General features: G+C 37.3%; 3 protein-coding genes across 4 annotated transcripts; 1 reads left to right on the top strand and 2 right to left on the bottom strand.

The window, feature by feature from the left end:
* Window positions 1-410: 410 nt before the first annotated feature.
* On the top strand, window positions 411-2,110 carry LOC106001455 (olfactory receptor 4P4-like). 2 transcript variants are annotated; one of them, XM_013036548.1, is made up of 2 exons: window positions 411-424; window positions 1,204-2,110. In XM_013036548.1, the coding sequence occupies exons 1-2, from the start codon at window positions 411-413 to the stop codon at window positions 2,108-2,110; spliced, it is 921 nt and encodes a 306-aa protein (XP_012892002.1). The 2 variants fall into 2 exon arrangements, with proteins under 2 accessions (XP_012892002.1, XP_012892001.1); XM_013036547.1 differs by lacking the exon at window positions 411-424 and having other exon boundaries at window positions 1,190-2,110.
* Window positions 2,111-6,068: 3,958 nt separating this feature from the next.
* Window positions 6,069-7,007, bottom strand: LOC106001422 (olfactory receptor 4P4-like). The gene has a single exon (XM_013036517.1). The coding sequence runs from the start codon at window positions 7,005-7,007 to the stop codon at window positions 6,069-6,071; it is 939 nt and encodes a 312-aa protein (XP_012891971.1).
* Window positions 7,008-18,275: 11,268 nt separating this feature from the next.
* On the bottom strand, window positions 18,276-19,206 carry LOC106001421 (olfactory receptor 4P4-like). The gene is given in 2 exon segments (XM_013036515.1): window positions 18,276-18,764; window positions 18,766-19,206. Coding segments are annotated over 2 exon segments (930 nt in total).
* Between the last annotated feature and the right edge of the window lie 2,169 nt (window positions 19,207-21,375).

Below are 21,375 nucleotides of genomic sequence, written 5' to 3'. Positions count from 1 at the left end.
GGTCAGGTCAGGTTTCTGTGACATGTGGAATACTCCTGTTGTTTTCTTCCAAGTCCTGAGTTGGAGCTAGCTTCTAGGGCTGGGCCTTTGTCAGTATCAAAGATGGAGTTCTTTTCCAGTGGTGGGGGAGGGGCTACCATCTCACTGCTGCTCCATGAGAAGGGGTGAGGATGTCTTGAGGGTACTCAAGCAAATTTCTTGGTTTCTGGGCCATCCCTGGTCTGCAATCAGTTCTTGCTGGTGGTGAGTAGAATCCACTCCCACTTGGCATCTGACACCTTTGTCCTGGATGCTGTTAATATAGTGGCCGCTGCTGCAACTACTGCTGCAGACACCAGCAAGTGCTCAGATCTGTCTCCTTGACCAACCTGCCTGGATTTTCCCTCTCTGGCCAAACTCTCTGTACTGTGATGGCACACTTGGTGTGATTCTCTAGCCTAGGACTGTTCACTAGAACACTAAAACTGCTTTCTATTTGAGTGTGTTTAGCCTCCAGCTTCTCCTCCACCATTATCCTCTGGAAAAAACCCTAACTGACAAGTTTTATGCGTGACGATTCCATGTGTATTATATAGGGAAAGGAGAAAATTTCTGGTATGATTTAATGGCATGACCAAAAAGTTGTGTTTCTTTTTCCTCATTTATTATTGCTTGCTCTATCAGTCACACTTGAAATCTGCCATCCATCTCCCACAGACATGGATTGAGGGGTTACTCTCAACAAGTTTATGGTTCCAGATGTATTTGTTCATTTTACTATATTTTTATTATATTTAAGTAATTGTACAAAGGATTTGCCATTTCACAAAATGTTGATTTTTTAACAGACATTTCCACTGAGGATGTATCTCAGAAAATTTCTTAAGATGATATTCATCAAAATTTTGCAGTTGTAGATAAGGAAAATGAGTCTGAGCACAAAGTACAGACAAGATGGCAAGAAGGATGCACTAGGTGATTCTGAACAAGATCCACTAGACACTTAGATGGGCATATTCAATTGTAGCTCCCTCTACAACCATTAGTGGATCAAAGGAAAAAGCAATAATATTTCTCTTTCTTCAACATCTGAATCATTTCTAGTATACTCTGTTTCACACCAGAGGTTGATGTACCCACCACACTTAAGTGTATTTCACACTGACTCATACTTCATTTAATTTCAGGCGGTGACAAGCTCCTGTGGATCATGGAATACAGAAGGAACATCACTGAATTTATTCTTTTAGGATTTTCCCAAAGGAAGGAAATCGAGGCGCTCTGCTTTTTCCTATTTTCACTTTGCTACCTGGCGATTTTGATTGGAAATCTGCTTGTCATGGTTTCCATCACCTTCAGCCCACTTATTCACCAGCCCATGTATTTCTTCCTGTGTTACCTCTCCCTCTCCGACCTTTGCTACACCTCCACAGTGACCCCCAAGCTCATCATTGACCTACTGGCAACAAAGAAGTCCATTTCCTACGATGGCTGCATGACCCAGCTCTTTACCATGCACTTTTTTGGAGGCATTGAGGTCTTCATCCTCACAGGAATGGCCTATGACCGCTACGTGGCCATCTGCAAGCCCCTGCACTACACGGTCATTATGAGCAGGCAGAGATGCCATGTGATGGTCGCTGCCTCCTGTGCCGGGGGCTTCCTCCATTCCTTTGGTCAGTTTGTCCTGGCCATCTTCTTACCCTACTGTGGCCCCAATCGAATCGATCACTACTTTTGTGATGTCTACCCCTTGTTAAAACTGGCCTGTACCGACACCAGCAAGATTGGTTTATTGGTCATTGCCAATTCTGGCCTGATGGGCCTGGTGACCTTTGTCGTCTTGCTGATATCCTACGGTGTGATCCTGTACACGGTCCGGTCTTACTCGGCGGAGCATCGTCACAAAGCGCTGTCCACGTGTTCCTCACACGTCACAGTGGTGGTCCTGTTCTTTGCTCCTTTACTCTTCATTTACATCCGACCAGCAAAGACTTTGCCGGAAGACAAAGTGTTTGCTCTGTTTTATACGATCCTTGCCCCCATGCTCAACCCTTTGATTTATACTCTAAGAAACACGGAGATGAAGAATGCCATAAGGAGACTCTGGGTGCCAGATCACAGGAAGTAAAGGAAATATCCCGAAAGACATTCGTGCAGTTCACCATGAAGCTTCCTGAAGTGTCATCTCTACCCTAAGCTAGAATGCATAGAACTTACCCATTGATTTTATACCTGGTGATAGGGTTAGGGCCCTACATGAGCTAGACAGATGTGGCTCTTCTCTGCATCTCTGCTCTTCTGTTTCCCTGCATTTTCTAACTTTGTTGGTTTACATCTCTCCTCCTCTGCAGATCCTGTGGCTCCACGATGAACTTTGATATTTGTCAGCTGGCTATCTAAGACAATATTCTAACCCAAGAGAGGACTGTCTATAAAACTCATTCTTGAATGCAATTGCATTCATTGAAGCAAAGATTAACCTTCAAAAAGAATTAGAAGCAAAACCCAATAACCACTAACATCAGAGAATATGATAGAAGATCTACTTATGAGTATAATCAATATATCTCCAAAATCTGATCCATTTACCAGTACACCAATTCTTTTCCCCAAGGCTCATATTTTAAAAAATCTTAGCTTTGCATATTTCCAACAAATACTTTTCTTCAAGTCATGTTTCTCAATTTTTAAAAAATATTTTATCTTTAGATAGTTTTTAAGAGGACTTGTCATTCACTGAAGTAATTTATGAATATAGTACATCTTGATCACTGTCACCTTTTTCAACATTCTTTTTTTTTCCTATAAGGAATTTTTTAACTCTGTTCACATAGACACCAATTACACATTTTGGTTAGTTCTAGTACTTTACAGAGCAACTGGTTTAGTACAAGAGCTCTGAATGAATTGCTTACTGTTTAGTGGGGGCAATGCTATGTGGTAAATATCTGATATATTACTAATTGAACAATCATTTGACTTCTTGTTATGAAGGCCTAAAACATAGAAAAGGCTCTATACACACAGGTATTTTATTGTCTCATGCAGTTATCATCAGAAAAGCAAAATTTCCAGATAAGAACCTTCTTGGCAGAAATAGGAGCATTAAGATTAAACTAGAGTCAAGGGACCATTCACATTTCAGTTTTATTTCTATTAGATAAAATTAATTTTCCTTGTAGCTGTAAAGGAGAACATATCACTTAAACCAAATGGATGTTGTGTTTTGTTTTGCTTTTAGCACTGCAAAATAGATTTTCTTTTAGTAATAATTGAATGTTACCTTGGATCTAATCCACCTCGCCTAAAGAACAACTAAGAGTAAAGTGTAGTCATTAGATAATTAATTTGGTTAGGAATTGAGAGGAACACAAAGGTCTCAAGAAACTCTACTGATAGAAATGGACTGTAAGCAAATTTATTTTCAGGTTAAACACAGAAGCAGCACTAAATGAATGAATTGTTGAGAGATGCCAAAATGGATGGAAATAACAGAGCCAAATTAGACAGTCTTGTGATTCAGTTTAATAAACGAATAAAATCACATTCTGTGATTTTTACAATACCAACAAAAAATGAAAGCAAAAAGTATAAAAATGTCAGCAGTCTGTGATTTTGAAAATGTCCTATCTCCTTTTTCCATTTAGGTTATTTATAATGCATTGACTGTGGAGGAAAATTGAGAAATCTGTACATTTAGAAATTAATGTATAGAAAATGATAGCAATGACCATTGGGTCTGTCCATGAAAATGCAAATTATATCCACTGACATGGAAATGAGTTTGCTGACATTTTGTGGCAGCTTGTCTTGGAGTTATAATTTCTTTCAGCATTTCAGGTTGAATGTTTAGAACTTTGTTTTTTTAGTTTTTGGTTTTTTGCTAAGACAAACGCAATGCTCTAGTGACTTCCAAGTTAAATACCCACCTGAAATATTTCATACATGTGTGTGGTATTCATATGAGTTCATAATTATGGCCTCCTTTTAAAATGTATCTTTTGATAAAATAAAAATATTTTTCTTATCTGAAAAAAATCCATTTTGCACCTATATTATCTTCTGAACTCTCTGCCTTCCTTCTATACTCATTGTGTCTAATTTCCATCCCCCACAACTTTGTCCTAGGAAGTCTTCACCTTCTAGTTTCACTGGTTTATATACTGAAGCTGTTCTTATCTACATTAGCAATGACTTTGTCTTCATATAGCCAGGACTTCACAGAACTAATCTCTCTTCTCCTAGCAAGATAGTTTATTAACATTTAATTTGGCTTTAGTATCACCACACCATACTGTCCTGGTATTGCTTCCATGTTTCTAGATAAAGGCACTCCCTCTGTTTCTCTTCCTGACTCTTGGTCATCTTACAAAATCCTGTATATTGGAATATCATAACAAAAAGACTGTGGCTTCATTGATAATATTCTCACTGTTTCAGTGTTATCTTGAATGGACTATGTGCCCTGATGCACCCTCTATAATAATATAAATATTCCATTCTGCTGTCAAATTCTTTAATAAAATTCTGAAATTTTATAACTAATATTTTGTTTGAACTAAAATACATTTTTTAGAGAATGATTTATTAGTAGTCATAAGAACTACCCAGTGAAAAAGCACATTATTAAACAAACAGAATCTTACAGCTATTTTAACATACATTACTTGCTATGTCTTTTAGTCAGTGCCATACTCATGCAGTCAATTTTTCCTACCATTCTTATGCTACTTTTCATTGTGGCTTTTGGTTTGACTAGTTTTTGAAAATCAAACAATCTGGTACTTATCATCTCCTTGGAGATACCTGCTGAGCATGAGCATGTACTACAGATTTGCAGATTAAGGTAGAAAGATTGGAGTGTTTAACCTTATGTCTTATTACTTTTTTATGATCTTCTCATTGTCATTATTATTACCTTTAAGTAGTTTGAACATCTTTTTCTCAACACACGGTGTTATGTATCATAATGTCTTTCCATTTATGAACGCATATAAACATTTAATCTGCTATCCCTAGACTGAAAATACTCAGTAATGTACTTTTACTTATTTCAACTAAGTCCTACTTTATTAAAAAATGTCAAATATATAACAACATTTGAAAGTTTTTCCAATTCCATAAATATATGAAAATCCAGATGCATAAAATGAAAGGGAAAATGTATGGTTTCCATACTGATGGAAAGAAGCTAAATTAATTTAGGCATACTCCAGATCAGGTTGCTTCACTAAGAGAATTAGCATTTCTCTTTTAAATACCATAACATTAAATAGTACATGGAGATACCACAGAATCCCTGTCATTAACTTTTGACTAGAATGACCATATGTTCCCATATATTTGACAGATACCCTCTTCTTCATACGGAACCCCGTTTTACCTATGTTGAGTTGTAATTTACACCAATGTGTCTCTCAGTTTAGAATGTAAATTATATGGTTTCCTTTCTATTATTAATGCTATAATTTCATTACTACATAAATATTCATAGCAAATATTTCTGTCATATTTTATTTATTAAATTTTATCTTTTTGCAATTTTTATATAAGTAAAATTGCTTGCACAAATGATGATTATATTTGATACCTTGACCAAATAGGTTTTATTTTTTTCATTTTATATTTTTACAAGGAATACAGAAAGTCTTGAACAAAGTGGAAAGATGTAGTTCAAAATTTACAATTTTTTTTCTGTGAGTAACATAGAAAAGACAACCAGGCAAATGGATGATTCAGGACTGGAGTGATCAGTATGCAGGAAACTTTATATATATTTAAAGATTCATTTACAGGAAAAAATAAATGAGTGAGGGATTAGAAAGGTGAACTCCTGTTAACAGTGGATGAAAAATTCCAAAAGGAGGAAAACACCCAAGCTGAAAGAAGCAGTGGTAACTCCAATCTTGAAGGAAGTTGTAGAGAACAGACACAGGTACAAATGTTGAATAAAGTAGCTCAAAGTAAATGACATTACTACTGAACTGCCATTCGTGTCTAAGCTTATGTGTGTAAAAAAGCATATGTTCTCATAAATTTGGAAAATCAAATGCCACTTCAAGGCATGTGATGAGTCAAAGCACCTCTCAGATGATTTGCCTTGCAGTCAAACATGGTTTTGAGCACCAAACCTTCCTCATTGTATTCTTCATCTCTGCGTTCCTCAGTGTGTAGATCAGGGGGTTGAACATGGGAGCAATGATGGTATAGAAAAGGGCAAACACTTTGTCCTCTGGAAAAGTGGTGGCTGGTCTGATGTAAACGAAGAGGACAGGCACAAAGAACACCACCACCACTGTGATGTGGGAAGTGCATGTGGAAAGAGCCTTGCTGCGACTCTCTGCAGGGTAAACCCTCACGGTGTATAATATTAAGCAGTAAGACAGCATCAGCACCACAAAGGTCACCAACCCCATCATGCCTGAGTTGGCAACCACAAGGATTCCAACTCTGTATGTGTCTGTGCAGGCCAGTTTCAGCAAAGGATATACATCACAGAAATAGTGGTCTAATTCATTAGGGCCACAAAAGGGTAAGTGGATAATGAGTAGGCACTGGACAAACGAATGCAGAAAGGCCCCAACACAGCAAGCAGTCACCATGGTGTTGCAACTCTGCCTGCTCATGATGAGGGCGTAGTGCAGGGGCTTGCAGATGGCCACATAGCGGTCATAGGCCATCACCGTGAGTATGAGGATCTCAATCCCCCCAAAGAAATGCATGGCAAAAAGCTGTGCCATGCAGCTCATGTAAGAGATGGTGCTCATCTCCAACAGCAAATCAGTAACCAGTTTGGGTGTCACTGTGGACGTGTAGCACAGGTCTGAGAGGGCCAGATAGTTCAGGAAAAAGTACATGGGTTGGTCAAGCAGCTGACTACATGTGATGGAAATAATGATCAGTGAATTTCCCAGCCAAATCGCTACATAACAGAATAAGAATAATAGGAAGCACAGGTTTCTGATTTTCCTATTCTGGGAAAGTCCCAACAAGATAAATTCTGTGACATTGTTGGTATTTTCCATGGCCCAAAGCAGCAAAGCCTCAATAGGTATGGCTGAAAAAAAATTGAACAATAATGACAATATGCTCTGGTGAATATTAGAGAAATAAATCAATTCAACCAACTTAGCTATTATAATTCATTGAAAAGTTCTTATGATCTACCATCTTAATCAGGCTGGTTTTTAGGGAGGAAGGGATACTGTCAGCTTGCCTATGAGATACAAGTTGAATTTAGTGGTCACATGAGCCATTCTCCTTGTTATGTTGTAGGGATACTCAGACTTGGCATACAGAGTATGTGGGGCTTGTTCAAGAAAGAATTAGCTGCATTTCTACTTACAACTTTAGAATTTTATTTTGAAATTTTCATTCCATATTTTTATTTATTGAGCACAGTAGGATGTGTGTGTGCAGGGAGAAGCTACTGAGATTTGAACTCAGAATCTCACGGTTGCTATGGAATTTCTCAACCAGCTGAGCCATGCTCTCATCCCTGTTCACATGTTTTTAAACTTTTCTTGCACTTTTGCCTAGTGTCATACTTGGATCACAACTCTTGATTACCTTAACTCTCCCTCCCACAAAGCTATGGTGATAGAGATGCACCACTATGTCCATTTAGTCTTTGAAACGGGATCACCCCACGTGTTTTCACGATCCTCTCATCTTCACAATCTAAGTAGCTGGGATTGGGTTTGAGCCATTACGCTCAGATGCTACATGATGAAGTGTTGCAATATGTCTAGATAGGCCTATAATGTGGTTTGGTTAAATTTACTCTTTCTTGTACTCTTTGGTGTAGCCTCTTCACTTTCATATAATTTTAATAGTATTCATTCTATTTTCATAATGAATAAAATGACTTTTATTACATTGGCTTTTCTTATTCCTTTGATTCTCACCCACAATTTGGGCATTTTTTACTTATATGGCTTTTTATTTTTTACATCTAGATTCCCCATAAAACATGAAACAGAACACTGTATTTTTCTTATTAAGTTGTCTTCATTCAAAGTGCTCTATCCAAGTTCTAATCTTGGGTTGAAAGAACATTGTGAATTTATGGATAACACAGAAAATAATTTTATAAATAAACTTAGTTTAGATTATTGATAGCTTTATTTCCAATAATTTGGCAATCTGTTTTAATAATTACAAGCACACATTGTTTTCTTTGCTAAAGTACTAGTTATCTTTACTATTTTTGCTCATACATGCAACATTTGAAATATAAGGTTTTCTGACTTTTGCTGGGGATTGAGTCCAGTTTCTTGAACTATGAAAGTCCAAAACTGTGCCACTGAACTGAACATTCAGCCACCATTGGTCCTTACAGGAAGAGAAGTCTATAAAACTTACTCAGATACACGTCATTAGTTAGCAGGCAGTATCATTTGAACATCTCTCTCTCCCCTTCTCTCTGTCTCTTTCACATATGCACACACACATACTAAATTTTATATTGACATGATTGGCAAATACTGAATTCTTCCATGTTTTCCTTGATTACTTTAAAGTCCTTTTGACACTGTTCCATTAACCTTTATAGTTTGCAATCCATTATTACCTTAGCAATTACATTTCACATTCTTAAAATATATGTATTATAACAATACCTTCCAAGAGTTGAAGATAGTCCATTAATAGATGGATAGTTGTATGTGCACCAGTATGCATGTCTTATTTCCACAGATCTGTAATTTATATCCCTGGCTGGGATTATTGATCAGTTGCCCTCCTGCTCAGACCTGTGCCTTTTTCCTATCAGTAAGCTAATGTAACACAGTCCTTTATCCTAAAATTCTGTAACAGCTCCAGCCTTGCTTCCTTGAGTTTGACAGTAGTATTCCCTTTTTCTTTCTTTTTTTAAATAAGTTTTTCATTGTGAAAATACTGTACAGAGGGGTTACAGTTACATGAGCAAGGTAATGAGTACATTTCTTATCAAACATTGTTGCCTCCTCCTTTGTTTTTCCCCTACCATCCCTTTCTTCTCACCTCCACAACTACCCTCCCCCCTCCCCAGCCCCCGGCCCCCTCCTAAATTGTAAAGTTCGTTTTTCAGCATAATGTCTTGTACATCTCATTGTTGCAATGGGTCCACCTGTATCCTTATTTAAACATTTTGTTTTTTTCCTTCCCCTCCCCAAATTACACCGACATCAAATACAGTGAAAATAGGGGTTATACCGTAGGGGAGGAACATACAAAGCAATAAAAAATTACACATTACCTTATAAATACGTTAGAAACAATAGCAAGCAAGAAAAAAAAACCACTTGTGTCCCTATCTTGCAGTTCATTTCACTTAACTTCATCTTATCTGGTTGTATGTACATAGCTTTTGACCTTTTCTACTTGTCCCAGACATATACTAGTTATTGCAAATAGGGGAAACTATGAGACCTATGTTTTTTTTTTATTATTTCCTCTTCCTTAAATGGCTCTCTACTCATTTGCGATCCCTTCCATGTATCACACTATACAAAGCTTTAACACTTAGTTTCTTTCATTTCTCTCCTGCCCCAAAGCCATCATTTTCTCCTTTAACTACAAGAATTGCTCTTTGCTCCCTTAAAGTAAAGAAATTCTTTTCTCCTTTATGCATTCAGAAACACTGCTATTTGTTCACATTCTGAAATAAATCTTATTTAAAATACTCAAAGCTTTTCTTTATAGAGAGAATAGCAGATGGCTAATTTGTTATTATAATCAGTGTATGTTAACCTGTGAATATTAGGATCAGTAAGAGATTTACCATTTTATTTGACAAATTAATAAATTTCTCTAATATTCTGTTTCAAGGTCATAAGTTTAGCATCTCGATCATTCATCTTTGCTCATTTACACAGCACAAATTACCTGATACTCAGTTATACGTATTATTTATGTTTTTCTTTTGTTGATATTGTTATGTAATAGTTAGGCACATAAAATAGGATGGAAGGAACAACAAAAGAAAAAATAACCACACTAATAATAAATTGATTTATAAGGACCTTACATACATAAGAGAAATAATTATAATATCTAATGTTCATTGTTTATCATGTTTTAGGAACAGTCTTAAGCATTTCAGTGTATTCTCTCATTTATGTCAAACCAATGACATTCCATTTCTATTTCAAAAATGTAAAAAAATATTACAACTTAGGTAATCATTTATTTGTATTAAATCATTCATATTTCTGGTTTTTTTTTAAAATTTTTTCTTGCTATCTAAATTTTGGCTGAGATTTCCTCTTGTTTCTTATGTGTTTTATAGCTAGACTCTAGTGCCTTATACATGGAAACCTCGCTACTCAGAAGGCTGAGACTCTGGATCCCAGTTTGATGCCAACCTGGGCTGGAGACCCTTCTATACAACTAACCACCAAAAAGGGGAAAGCAGAGCTGTGGCTCAAGTAGTAAAGACTGTACTTAAACAAACGAGCTAAGAAAAGAGTCGAGGGACTGAGTTCAAGCCCAGGAAGAGTTATAAATGAAATTATTCTAGGGACAAATTCTTTTTTGATTGATGGGTTGGCTTGCCACCAGTTTCCTAGATGAAAAAGGAAGACTAAATTATCATTTGTGCTTGTCTCATTGAGTGGAAATATATACTATTTATAGTCTTCATAGACAATCTCAAGTCTCTGTTGAACTAATTATGTTTCTTTATTCGATTACATCTCACTCTATTGCTATTTCTACCAACTAATTTACAGGATTGTCTCATGTTAGTAATATTGTATGATTTTCTAATATCAAAATGTTTTATGTACTACATTAATCATAGAAATGCAGGAAAAGAAACATCAATGTTGAGCTAATGATTTCCTATTTTTTTATTTTTACCAGTCCAGGGGTTTGAATTCAGGGCTTGGGAGCTGTCCTTGAGCAATTTTACTAAAGACTAGCACTGTACCACTTGAGCCACACCTCCACTTTCAGCTTTTTTCTTGTTAATGGGAGATAAGATTCTCATAGATTTACTTGCCTGGGCTGCTTTCAAATCATGAAACTTATCTCAGCCTCCTGAGTAACTAGGATTACAGGCATGAGCCACTAGCACCTAGAGCAATTTCTTTTAACTTGTACTTTTTTCTTCTGTATGAAGTAGCAATGAATTGATTTATCTATAAAGTCTTTTCATAAACTCTGTAAGGAAGGCTGGTGATTCTATTTCCATTGTGTTTGAAATAATAATATGGAATAGAGAGGAAATGTGACACCAATTCTTCATTGAGTTTTACTTAAACACTGAAAAGTTAGCAAATAAAATGTTTTCTGAAATTTGAAACAGGGAAAAAGTTCACTTATAAAATCAGTACACATGTAAATAAGGGTAATTCATGCTGTATCTGAGTGGAAACATTTCATTTCTTCCATTTCACTGTAATTTCCTATTGATTGGCTATAATTTTATTTCCCAGCTCACCTGTATTCTGGTGGTTGAATTTTCAAGCTTTCTTTCAAGATAGAAGACATTCATTCTCTGCTGATTTTTGAAACAAAGAAAATAAATCTTGATAGTCATATAAAAGTGTTCATTTTCTTTCCTTAGGTTGAAGATCTATGGTTATTTCAGAGTTATAAGTATATGTATGGAGTTTCTAGGTACTTTCCAAGTGGCATTTAAAGTGGGTTCCTGGGAGAATAGAAACTTTCATGGCACATGACATTTCCTCAAGGAAATCATGGCCAATGTGAAGTTCAGGAGAATTTAACTCCTCTAAAGTACTCAGAAATAGTTTGGACACAATTAATAATCCTTTATACACAAAGAAGTCTGAATTCAAATCAAGGATATACATCTGCTCTGAATGAATTTCCCTTAAGTATTCGCTTTATGCTAAAATCTGAGAAAACAGTGAGGAAAAAATGTCCTTTGTAGAAAAATGAAAAAAACTGGAGATTACTATTTAAGCAAAATAAGGCAGACTAAGACATTTATCTCATGTCTTCTCTCATTTGGGGAATCTAGACACAACAAAGGACAGGGATATAAAATAAGAACTCTTGGTGTAACGAGCAGTAGTATGGAGGTAAAAAGGCAGAGTATGAATATGGTCAAATTCTTCATAAGGGTACAAGAAAATATACCAATGAACACTGCTAAAATTTATTTTTAAGACTGAGGGGGAGCATAGGAGGATGAAAACGAGTAATAAAGAGGATAAATTTGACAAAATAACATTACTGGTATGGAAACATCACTATTAATGGGTGCTAATAAAATGTGGAATATACTTTCACAATAATAATAATGATAATGATAATAATAAGCCCAAGGACAGATATTGGAAGCAAATTTTGTTTTTTGGTTTGTCACACTCACAAAAATATCATTGTGTAAAAAGTGGAAGGAACTTTCTAGTGTGGATCACCCAGATCTTACTCAAACCACTGAGTGACAATAAATGTGCACATTTTACCACTGTGGACCTGAGTCACAGAGGTGCTGTGGATGCTGTGTCCGTGGCAGCTAGTCCACCACTAAAATTAATGGACAGGATGTCATCATGGAGTCTGGTGGAGCACAAGGCCACCGCAGTTGGACTGGAGCATTGCATCATGGGCACAGCCTAGTTCAGGAGAGGTGATGGCTTCCTACTCAAGGCCACATCTGTGACTCACCCTGATAGAAGCGTGAAGCCTGAAGCCACCTGCTGTTGAGTGGTGTTATATGGAGCCCTGGATCTCTGGAGCTAGCCTGGCTGGATGAGAAAGTTCAAGATTGATTCTGCAGAGCTGTCCTCAGGTCTCAGGCCAGGGCTTTTAGCCTGGGCTCTGAATCTGGGATGGAAGCCTTGGCACCATATTAGACCTGGAGTCCAAGTCTCTGGCTAAGTCTGTAGCTGGGGCAATGGATGAGCAGAATCATCCTAAAGTATCCCAACTTCCTGGGATGGGTGGGACTTGAACCCATGATTAGCAAAAGGAGTCACCCACACTCAAACAGGCTAGGAATTTATTAGCCATGGTGAGTGACCTCCACAATTGAGACAGTGAAGACCCTGATTACAGCTCAGGGGAATGTGTTTTTAAGGAAAAACCACAAAGAAGCCACTCAGAGGTGGCCAGCTATTTTGCAAGGCTCAGCTAGCTCTGCAAGCAAGCAAAAATATGCTGGCTATCGCTGTTAGCCTTGAGCAAATGTCTGCAATTTTAACTGCTGCAGCAGATCTTAGTGAAACCGCAGCTGTCTTGCTCCCAGGCCTACGGTAATGACATTTCTTGCTATTTTTCTCAACTCTATTTCCTTAAAGCTTTTCAGGGCTGGGGTCCCTCATCTTAATCTGCTTTCTACAGTCCTTGGTCCAGGGCTAAGCAAGTAGGCTCAGTCTGGACAGGCCCTAGGAACCTCTAAGTTCTCCATTTTTCCTACGATAAGCACAGTGTTGGGGACACTGGAAAAATCTGGTGTTCACTTCCCACTCACTCTTCTGCACAGAGTCTGTCTCCACCCCTGCTGCCTGGGAGGCAGGAGAGAGACAGATATAAAGTATAAAGTATACCACCTTCTCTCCCACATCCATCACTGCATCTTCCTTCTTCCTGAGTGATGCAAATTATCTCAGTGCGAGAAAGAGAGAAGCCACTTTTTGAGAAGTGGAATTGGGAGTCTTTATTGGAAACCTGGTGAGTACAGGTGGACTCTTGTCACAAATACCTGCAGCTCCTCAAGTACACTTAACAGAATTAGAAACCTGAGCCATGAGAGCAGGGAAGGAAGAAAGAGCAGAAAAGCAATACCAAGAAACCAGATCCACCCCAGTGAACCTTGAGGAGAGTCAGGAGACAGGGGACACAGGAACAGGAGACATGGTGAAATGGTGCCTGCGCTGGTCCTGCCCTTATTAAAGTTAGGGGTCAGGTCAGGAAGTAGGGTCACCTGGATCTTGAGAACTCCTGACCCAAGATTGGCAGGTCCAAGTGCCCGCCCCTGCTTCTGGGAATTCAAGCAGGCCCATCATCTGGGAGGTGTGACTTTCCCTTCCTCCAACATGATGAGATGAGATGGCTCCAGTTAAACTTAATTCCATATTCAACACTTGCGAATGACGGCACGGGATAGATCCAGAATCCCTTCAGTGACACATATTATCAGGTGTCATCTGGCATGCCTAACTCTTGTGTGAAAGGTTTTATGAATGGGTTCATACTGTAGAGCATAAGTGAAGTTCAAGGCTACCATCTTGCTCATGTCCACTGTGACATCCTTAGATAGTTAATTTTATTAACAATAGAGCCCAGAAGAAAATCAGACTCTGAAGTGGGAATGATGATATCTGGTATTAACGCTGAGGATATTTTTGGGGGGAAGAGGGTCGGTTGTGGGGCTTGAAGTCTGGGCTAGGGTGCTGTCCCTGAGCTCTTCAGCCCAAGGCGAGTGCTCTACCACTTAAAGAGCCACAGGGCTACTTCTGGTTTTCTGGCCATTAATTGTCTGAGACACAGAATCGCATGAATCTGTCTGAGGATTCGTGTGCTGTGTGAGGTTTATGTGTGCTGGAGAATGAGGAGAAAGCTATTCCATAGTCCTGGCAACAGTGGGGGTACCCAGCTGCAGCCTCCAGCGGGAGAAAGTGAAGGCTCTTTCCAAATCTGGGCAAAGGTCCGGATGCCCGGCCATGACCTTGGTGAAGGATATACAGAAAGTTCCCTTCTTGCTCTTCCAATAGAACAATGTTCCAAGCTTCCCTTTGTATGTCTAAGGAAGCCCACCTACACGTTGCTTAATCTTTGTAACCTTTGATAACATAGAACTGCTTCACATTTGTTGACAAGGATTAACTCTTCCCACTCACTGACTAAAGGTTAACCCTTATTGTCTATATTCCCATAAAACTGTTTAAGATTAACTATCTGCCCTCCCCCCCCCCCGACTCAAGATTTACTTTCTATGCCTGTGTATATAAGCATGTGATGTTTCAATAAACTTTGTCTATACCCATCATTGGATTGTCCACGTTCTGCTTACAAGACACTGCATTCTCAGGTTTGGCTGTGTGAATAGCAACAATTAATTAGAGATAAGAGGCTCACAGACTTTCTTGCCTGGGCTGGCTTTGAACTGCGATCCTCAGATCTCAACGTCCTGAGTAGCTAGGATTACAGGTGTGAGCCATTAGAGCCCCCCCAACTCTGAGAAATTTTTTTTTGGGGTCCAGTCATGGGGCCTGAACTCTGGGCCTGGATGCTGTCCCTCAGCTCTTCAGCTCAAAGCTAGCCCTCTACCACTTGAGCCACAGCACCACTTCTGGCTTTTTTCTTTTTGCTTATGTGGTGCTGAGGAATCGAACCCAGGGCCTTGAGCATGCAAGGCAAGTGCTCTACCACTGAGCCACATTCCCAGCCCATCTGAGAAATTTTTAACTTTTAACACATATTGATTGCACAGAAGAATGGCATTCATTCTGATATAACCATACACTTATGTGGTGGCCATTGACCATGCATATTCATTCCCTTTAACAAACCTCATTCATTTGTCCCCACTCCCCATATCCTTTCCAGTCACTAGCTCATATCATCTTACCTTTAAACCAATAGTGTTTTTGGAATTATTTTTTTAGTTTCAGCAAATGAAAGAGAAAATATGGCACTCATTTATATTCTCAAGCTTATTTTATTTGACAGGACGTGCCCTACTTCTATTCATTTTGCTGTAAACAACAGAATTCCTTCTAGTTTATGGTTGGAAAATAATCAATTTTTTATATATATAGGTAAGTATACAGGGCATACATATATTTGTGTGTGTGAATATATAGGGTATACATACATAAATATTTATGTAAATATATGGTTTACATATTAATAGCATTTTACTTATTTTAAAAATCTGCTGATAATCACTTAGAGTATTTATTTATTTAGTTTTGTTGGTCGTGGGGCTTGAACCCTGGGCCTGGCCACTATCCCTCAGCTCTTCAGCTCATGGCAAGCTCTTTACCACTTGAGCCACAGTGCCACTTCCGGTTTTCTGAGTGGTTTATTGGAGATAAAAGTTGTGCTGGCTTTCCTGCCTGGCTGGCTGTGAACTACTGCCATCCTCAGTTCTCAGCCTCCTGAGTAGCTAGGATTACAGCCGTGAGCCACCAGCACCCAGCTTAGACTAAATTTATATCTTACTTATTGCAGATAGTAGCACAGTAAATAAAGCATGTGTGTGTCATCTTCTATGGTAACTTTATTTTCTTTAGATGTATAACCAGGAGTGAAATAAATAAGTCCTAGAGTAGAATTATTTGTTTGGCTTTTTAAAAATAATCTCTCTCAAAAACATATAATGAAATTCAATTTTTATTGTCATAAATTCATAGTACAAAGAATCATCACTGTGATGTTTACATAGTTAGATACTATACTCTGATCATATTCACTCTATTAGCCATTCTTTTTGAAACTTTTTTTAATTGTGAAAATACCATAAAAAGGTTACTTTTACATGGGCAAGGTAATGAGTACATTTCTTATCAAGCATTGTTGTCTCCTCCTTTGTTTTCCCTTCCCATTCCTTCCCATCCTCCCCCCTTCTTCCTTCTCCCCCCCCCCACCAAAGTTGTAAAGTTCGTTTTTCGACATAACAACTTGTACATCTCATTGTTGCAAAGGGTCCACCTGTATCCCTATTTAAACAATGTGTTTTTTCCATTCCCCTCCATGAATTATACCAACATCAAATACAGTGAAAACAGCGGTCATACCATGTGGGGGGACATACAAAGCAACAAAGAAATCATCTTATAAATATGTTAGAAACAATCACAAGAAAGAAGAAACCATTTGAATCTTTATCTTTTTGGGTTCATTTTGCCTAACATCAACTTATCTGACCGTTTTTGCTTGTGTCAGACATATACTAGTTATTGCAAATAAGGGAAACCATGGGACCTATGTTTCTTTGGGCCTGGCTTACTTCACTTCATATAATTTTTTCCAAGTCTTTCCATTACCTAACAAATGGGGCAATGTCATTCTTTCTGATGGAGGTATAGAATTCCATTGTGTATATATACCACATTTTCTTGATCCATTCATCTACTGAGGGGCATCTGGGCTCTATTAGTCATTCTTAACACTCTTCTTTTCAAATTGTTTACTTGAGTCTATTATTCCCTGTGTGTGTGTGTGTGTGTGTGTGTGTGTGTGTGTGTGTGTGTGAGTTTGTATACAAACACTACTTCAGTCCTGTTCTCTTCTCATCACCCTCCCTTTGACAAGTCCCTTTTCACAATCAGGCCTTATAGTTGTTCTTTGTGTTTTGTAGGTCTAGATTTTCTATATGAGGATTCCATGTGACCCAGGTCATATTTGTTTTTCTGATTTAATGTATCCTCCTCAACATGATAATCTATTCGTATTCCTCCAAAGCATGTTTTCTTGCCCCTGTGCTAAGAATCAGTTATGTCAGGACATATACATTTCTTTCAAAACCCTATATGGGCTTTTATGCCAATACCATGCTAGGTTACCTCTACAAGTCTCAAATTTTATCCATTTACTGGCTAACAAAGAAATTTTTATTTGCAATGACAATAGCATTGTTTATACATTCTATATTTTCTTTTTTTCTTTTTTTTTTTGGGGGGGGTCCGGTCGTGGGGCCTGAACTCTGGGCCTGGGCACTGTCCCTCAGCTCTTCAGCTCAAGGCTAGTGCTCTACCACTTGAGCCACAGTGCCACTTCCAGCTTTTTTCTTTTTTGCTTATGTGGTGCTGAGTAATTGAACCCAGGGCCTCAGGTATGCAAGGCAAGTGCTGTACCACTGAGCCACCTTCCCAGCCCACATTCCATATTTTCTTTATCCACTCCTTTATTGATTTGACCTAGTCTGCTTTCAAAGTTTAGTTATAATTAATAATGTCATGAGGAACATGGGTAAACAGGTGAGGGAATTATTTACGTGTTTATTCATCTATTTGGTATATACTGAAACTAGTATGACTGATCATGTGAGAATTCTCTTTTTAGTTGTTAGAAGAACTTCCATACTGATTTAGATAGTGGCTGTGTTGATTTACTTTCCTTCATAAGGTATACTGAGCTTGATAATTTTCTCTTTTTCCCATTCGTTCTATTTGTTTTTTATGTTTTGATTTTCTTTCTTCTTTTTCTCTTTCTTATTTTCTATTTTTGTAAATATAATACAGTTTGATGGCTTGTATCTTTAAAGTGACTAATTCATGTACTGTCATTCTTCTCACTAAAGAGAGTAATTGTGAAAGATGGACAAAGAATTTCTCACCTAGTATTTATCTTTATCTGCTACCCAGAAAGTACATTTCTACTAATTATTCTCAGGCTTTCAGTGAGAATAGAGCACGACACCAAACTTTTCGCATGGCATTTTTCATCTCTGCATTTCTCAGGGTGTAGATTAAAGGATTGAACATAGGAGCAATGATTGTGTAAAATAGTGCCATCACTTTATCCTCAGGGAAAGTGACAGGAGGTCTAAGGTAGGAAGAGATTGCAGGACCAAAAAATAAGATCACCACAGTGATATGAGAGCCACAGGTAGAGAGGGCTTTGCGTCTTCCTTCTGCAGAGTGATTTCTTAAATGGAATAGAATAATAGCATAAGATATAAATAAAACAATGAAAGTCACCAACGCAATAATTCCTGAATTGGCAACCACAAGGATCCCAGTAATGTATGTATCAGTACAGGCAATTCTGAGCAAAGGAAAAATGTCACAAAAGTAGTGATCGATTTCAATGGAGTCACAAAAAGGCAACCGGATGGTCATACACAATTGTGGGAAGGAATGGGCAGCCCCACCAACCCAAGGCAGCAAAGACCAGCAGATGGCAGTTTGTCCTGTTCATGATGAGCATGTAATGGAGGGGTTTACAGATGACCACATACCGATCAAAGGCCATGGCTGTAATTATAAAGACCTCAATTGTTCCAAAGAAGTGCAAGGTGAAGACCTGAAGCATGCAATAACCATAGGAAATGGTTTTGGTTCCCTCTAGGAGACCATCGATCAATCTGGGTGTAACGCTAGATGTGTAGCAGATATCCATGAAGGACAGATGGCAAAGGAAATAGTACATTGGTTGTTGAGTAAGAGGACTGCAGAAAATTGAAATTAGTATTAAGACATTTCCAACCAGCAGAGCAACAAAACAAAATGAGAAGAGCACAAAGCAAAACATTTGTATATTCTTGTCATCAGAAAGTCCCAGAAGAATGAATCCTGAAATGTTTCTCTGGTTTTCCATGTAATTATGTTGGGACTATACTTATTTCTGAAAGTAAATGTTAATTTGAGTTTAAAATTTAGCCTCTAGATAATTACAACCATATATTAATTTTAAACCAACAAGCAAAGAATGATAATTATCTATGATTGACAGAGACATTGCCATTTCTGATTATGTCTAATATGTACAACTGTGTACCAGTTTATAATACATTAATTGGGACTATTAGTTTTTTTTTCAATCTTACTGTTAGTTATTTAAGCTACTTAGATCTTAATTTGAAAATTAAGAAAAATATTGGGACCCTGAATATGATTAAATCACAGTAAAGACTATGTCTCCTAAGATAAGAAAACTCTTTTGACTATATTCTAAGTGGTATAGTTTTTCTGTTACTGTGAATTTTATGGGAACATCTGAAACTCAAGTGAAAATATTTTATTATAATGAAAACAAATAATTTTTTGTCTAATTTCGTGTTGGGAAAAATTGTATAGAAAAATATGGTGTTGACATTTAAAACATTAGACAATTGCTAAACAAGATTTTAGCACAAGGTAACAGAGATAAAGAGAGATAGGAGTCAAATAAACTGATCCACCAAGAGCCTTGAGCTACAGCTCTCTGTGAATATTATCTTCATTTATTACTTTCAGATACTGTAAATATTTTGGAAATACAAGGATTAATGTGGTCTTGTGAAACGTAATATTCTCATACTTAGCTGATCCACAGTTGCTCTCCTCTTGTATTTTGTGACCTTTGAAGAGTTTAACAACCAGTGAAATTATCATGCCCAAGGTGTAGTATTTGAAGAAATAAATAAGCATGAGCACCTTATGATTTTAATGACACACAGTAGATAAAGTTTAAATTCTAGTAAAAGACTATTCTTTATGTGCCATTTCTTAAAACTAATCTGTAGCCGGATTTATTTACTTCTTACTTATTTGTCATTTAAAATATAACTATATATTTTTATGTATTTAGCATATTCAATGTTCATTTTCATTATATTTTACATTTTCTTATTTTATCAGAATGTTATGTGATTTCATCTTACCTTAGCTGATTCAGATGAAACTTATGATGCTGATGGAGGTAATTTAAAATTGATAATTTCTTCTTTATGTTGATACTCTCAAACAAAAAGTTTTCAGTTCCTTGATGAGAACATGAAGAACGTATAGAAGCCTGGTAATAGGGAAAAATGAAAATTATATCCAGTTTAAAACACCTTTAATGCTTCAGCTATTAACTGAAATCCTGCCTAAGATTATTCCCAAAGAAAAGTAAAAGTGATGATGCATTTTATACCAACAAAATTATCCTTTACTCCACATAAAAATGCCTTAGAACGAAATGATACAATCTGTAAGTAGAGTATAATCAACAGTTTTTGACTATCTAAAAATTCAGATGGTCCATGTCATTCTCTGACTATCAGGCCTGAGTGAAGAATTGGATACCTCCAGGCTTTGTCAGAAAGAATCCTCCCTCTGATATTTGCTTTTCCTGTTATACTTTTGTAGAGAAATCTAAAATAAAGCAGGGTTGCAAAGCAGATTTTCAAAAACAACTAAAGTAATTCTCTCCAAATATATTGGAAATTTTGACAATTTGAACTTTCTATAGTTTTTTTTATAGGAAGTGACCATCATTTAATGATGTTCATCAAAACTGTCAGGAATGAATATATCATAAAAACAGATGCTGGGTGATAATGACTCACAGCTGTAACCCTAGCAACTCAGAAGGCAGAGATAGGGAGATTCAGGTTTGAAGCCAGGTTGGGCAGGATGTCTGTGAGACTCCTTATCTCCAATTTACCACCAAAAACAAAGAAGAAGAGCTGGGCTCAAGTGGTAGGATTCTAGCGTTCAGAAAAAATTGAGACATCACCCCAGGTCCTGAGTTGAAGCCCCAAGATTGACACAAAACAAAATAAAATAAGGAAAAATAGAGATTAACAGTTTGAGTACCTTAATTAGGTAAACATATTGATTATATTGTATGGGAAGTCAGAATAAGAATAAACAGAATTTTGACATACTTAAAATAGTAGCAGACATGTTAAGCACTAAGAATTGATACTTTTTACTTGTATCTGCAGAGATGGTTTTAAAAAGAGCCAGATATCTAGTTAAGTATCATTGCAAGGTTTGGAAAGCTGCAATGATTCATATT

This window comes from Dipodomys ordii, unplaced genomic scaffold (genome assembly GCF_000151885.1).
Source record: "Dipodomys ordii isolate 6190 unplaced genomic scaffold, Dord_2.0 Scaffold298, whole genome shotgun sequence".
NCBI classification, from domain to species: Eukaryota; Metazoa; Chordata; class Mammalia; order Rodentia; family Heteromyidae; genus Dipodomys; species Dipodomys ordii.
This window is presented reverse-complemented; position numbering and strand designations above follow the sequence as displayed.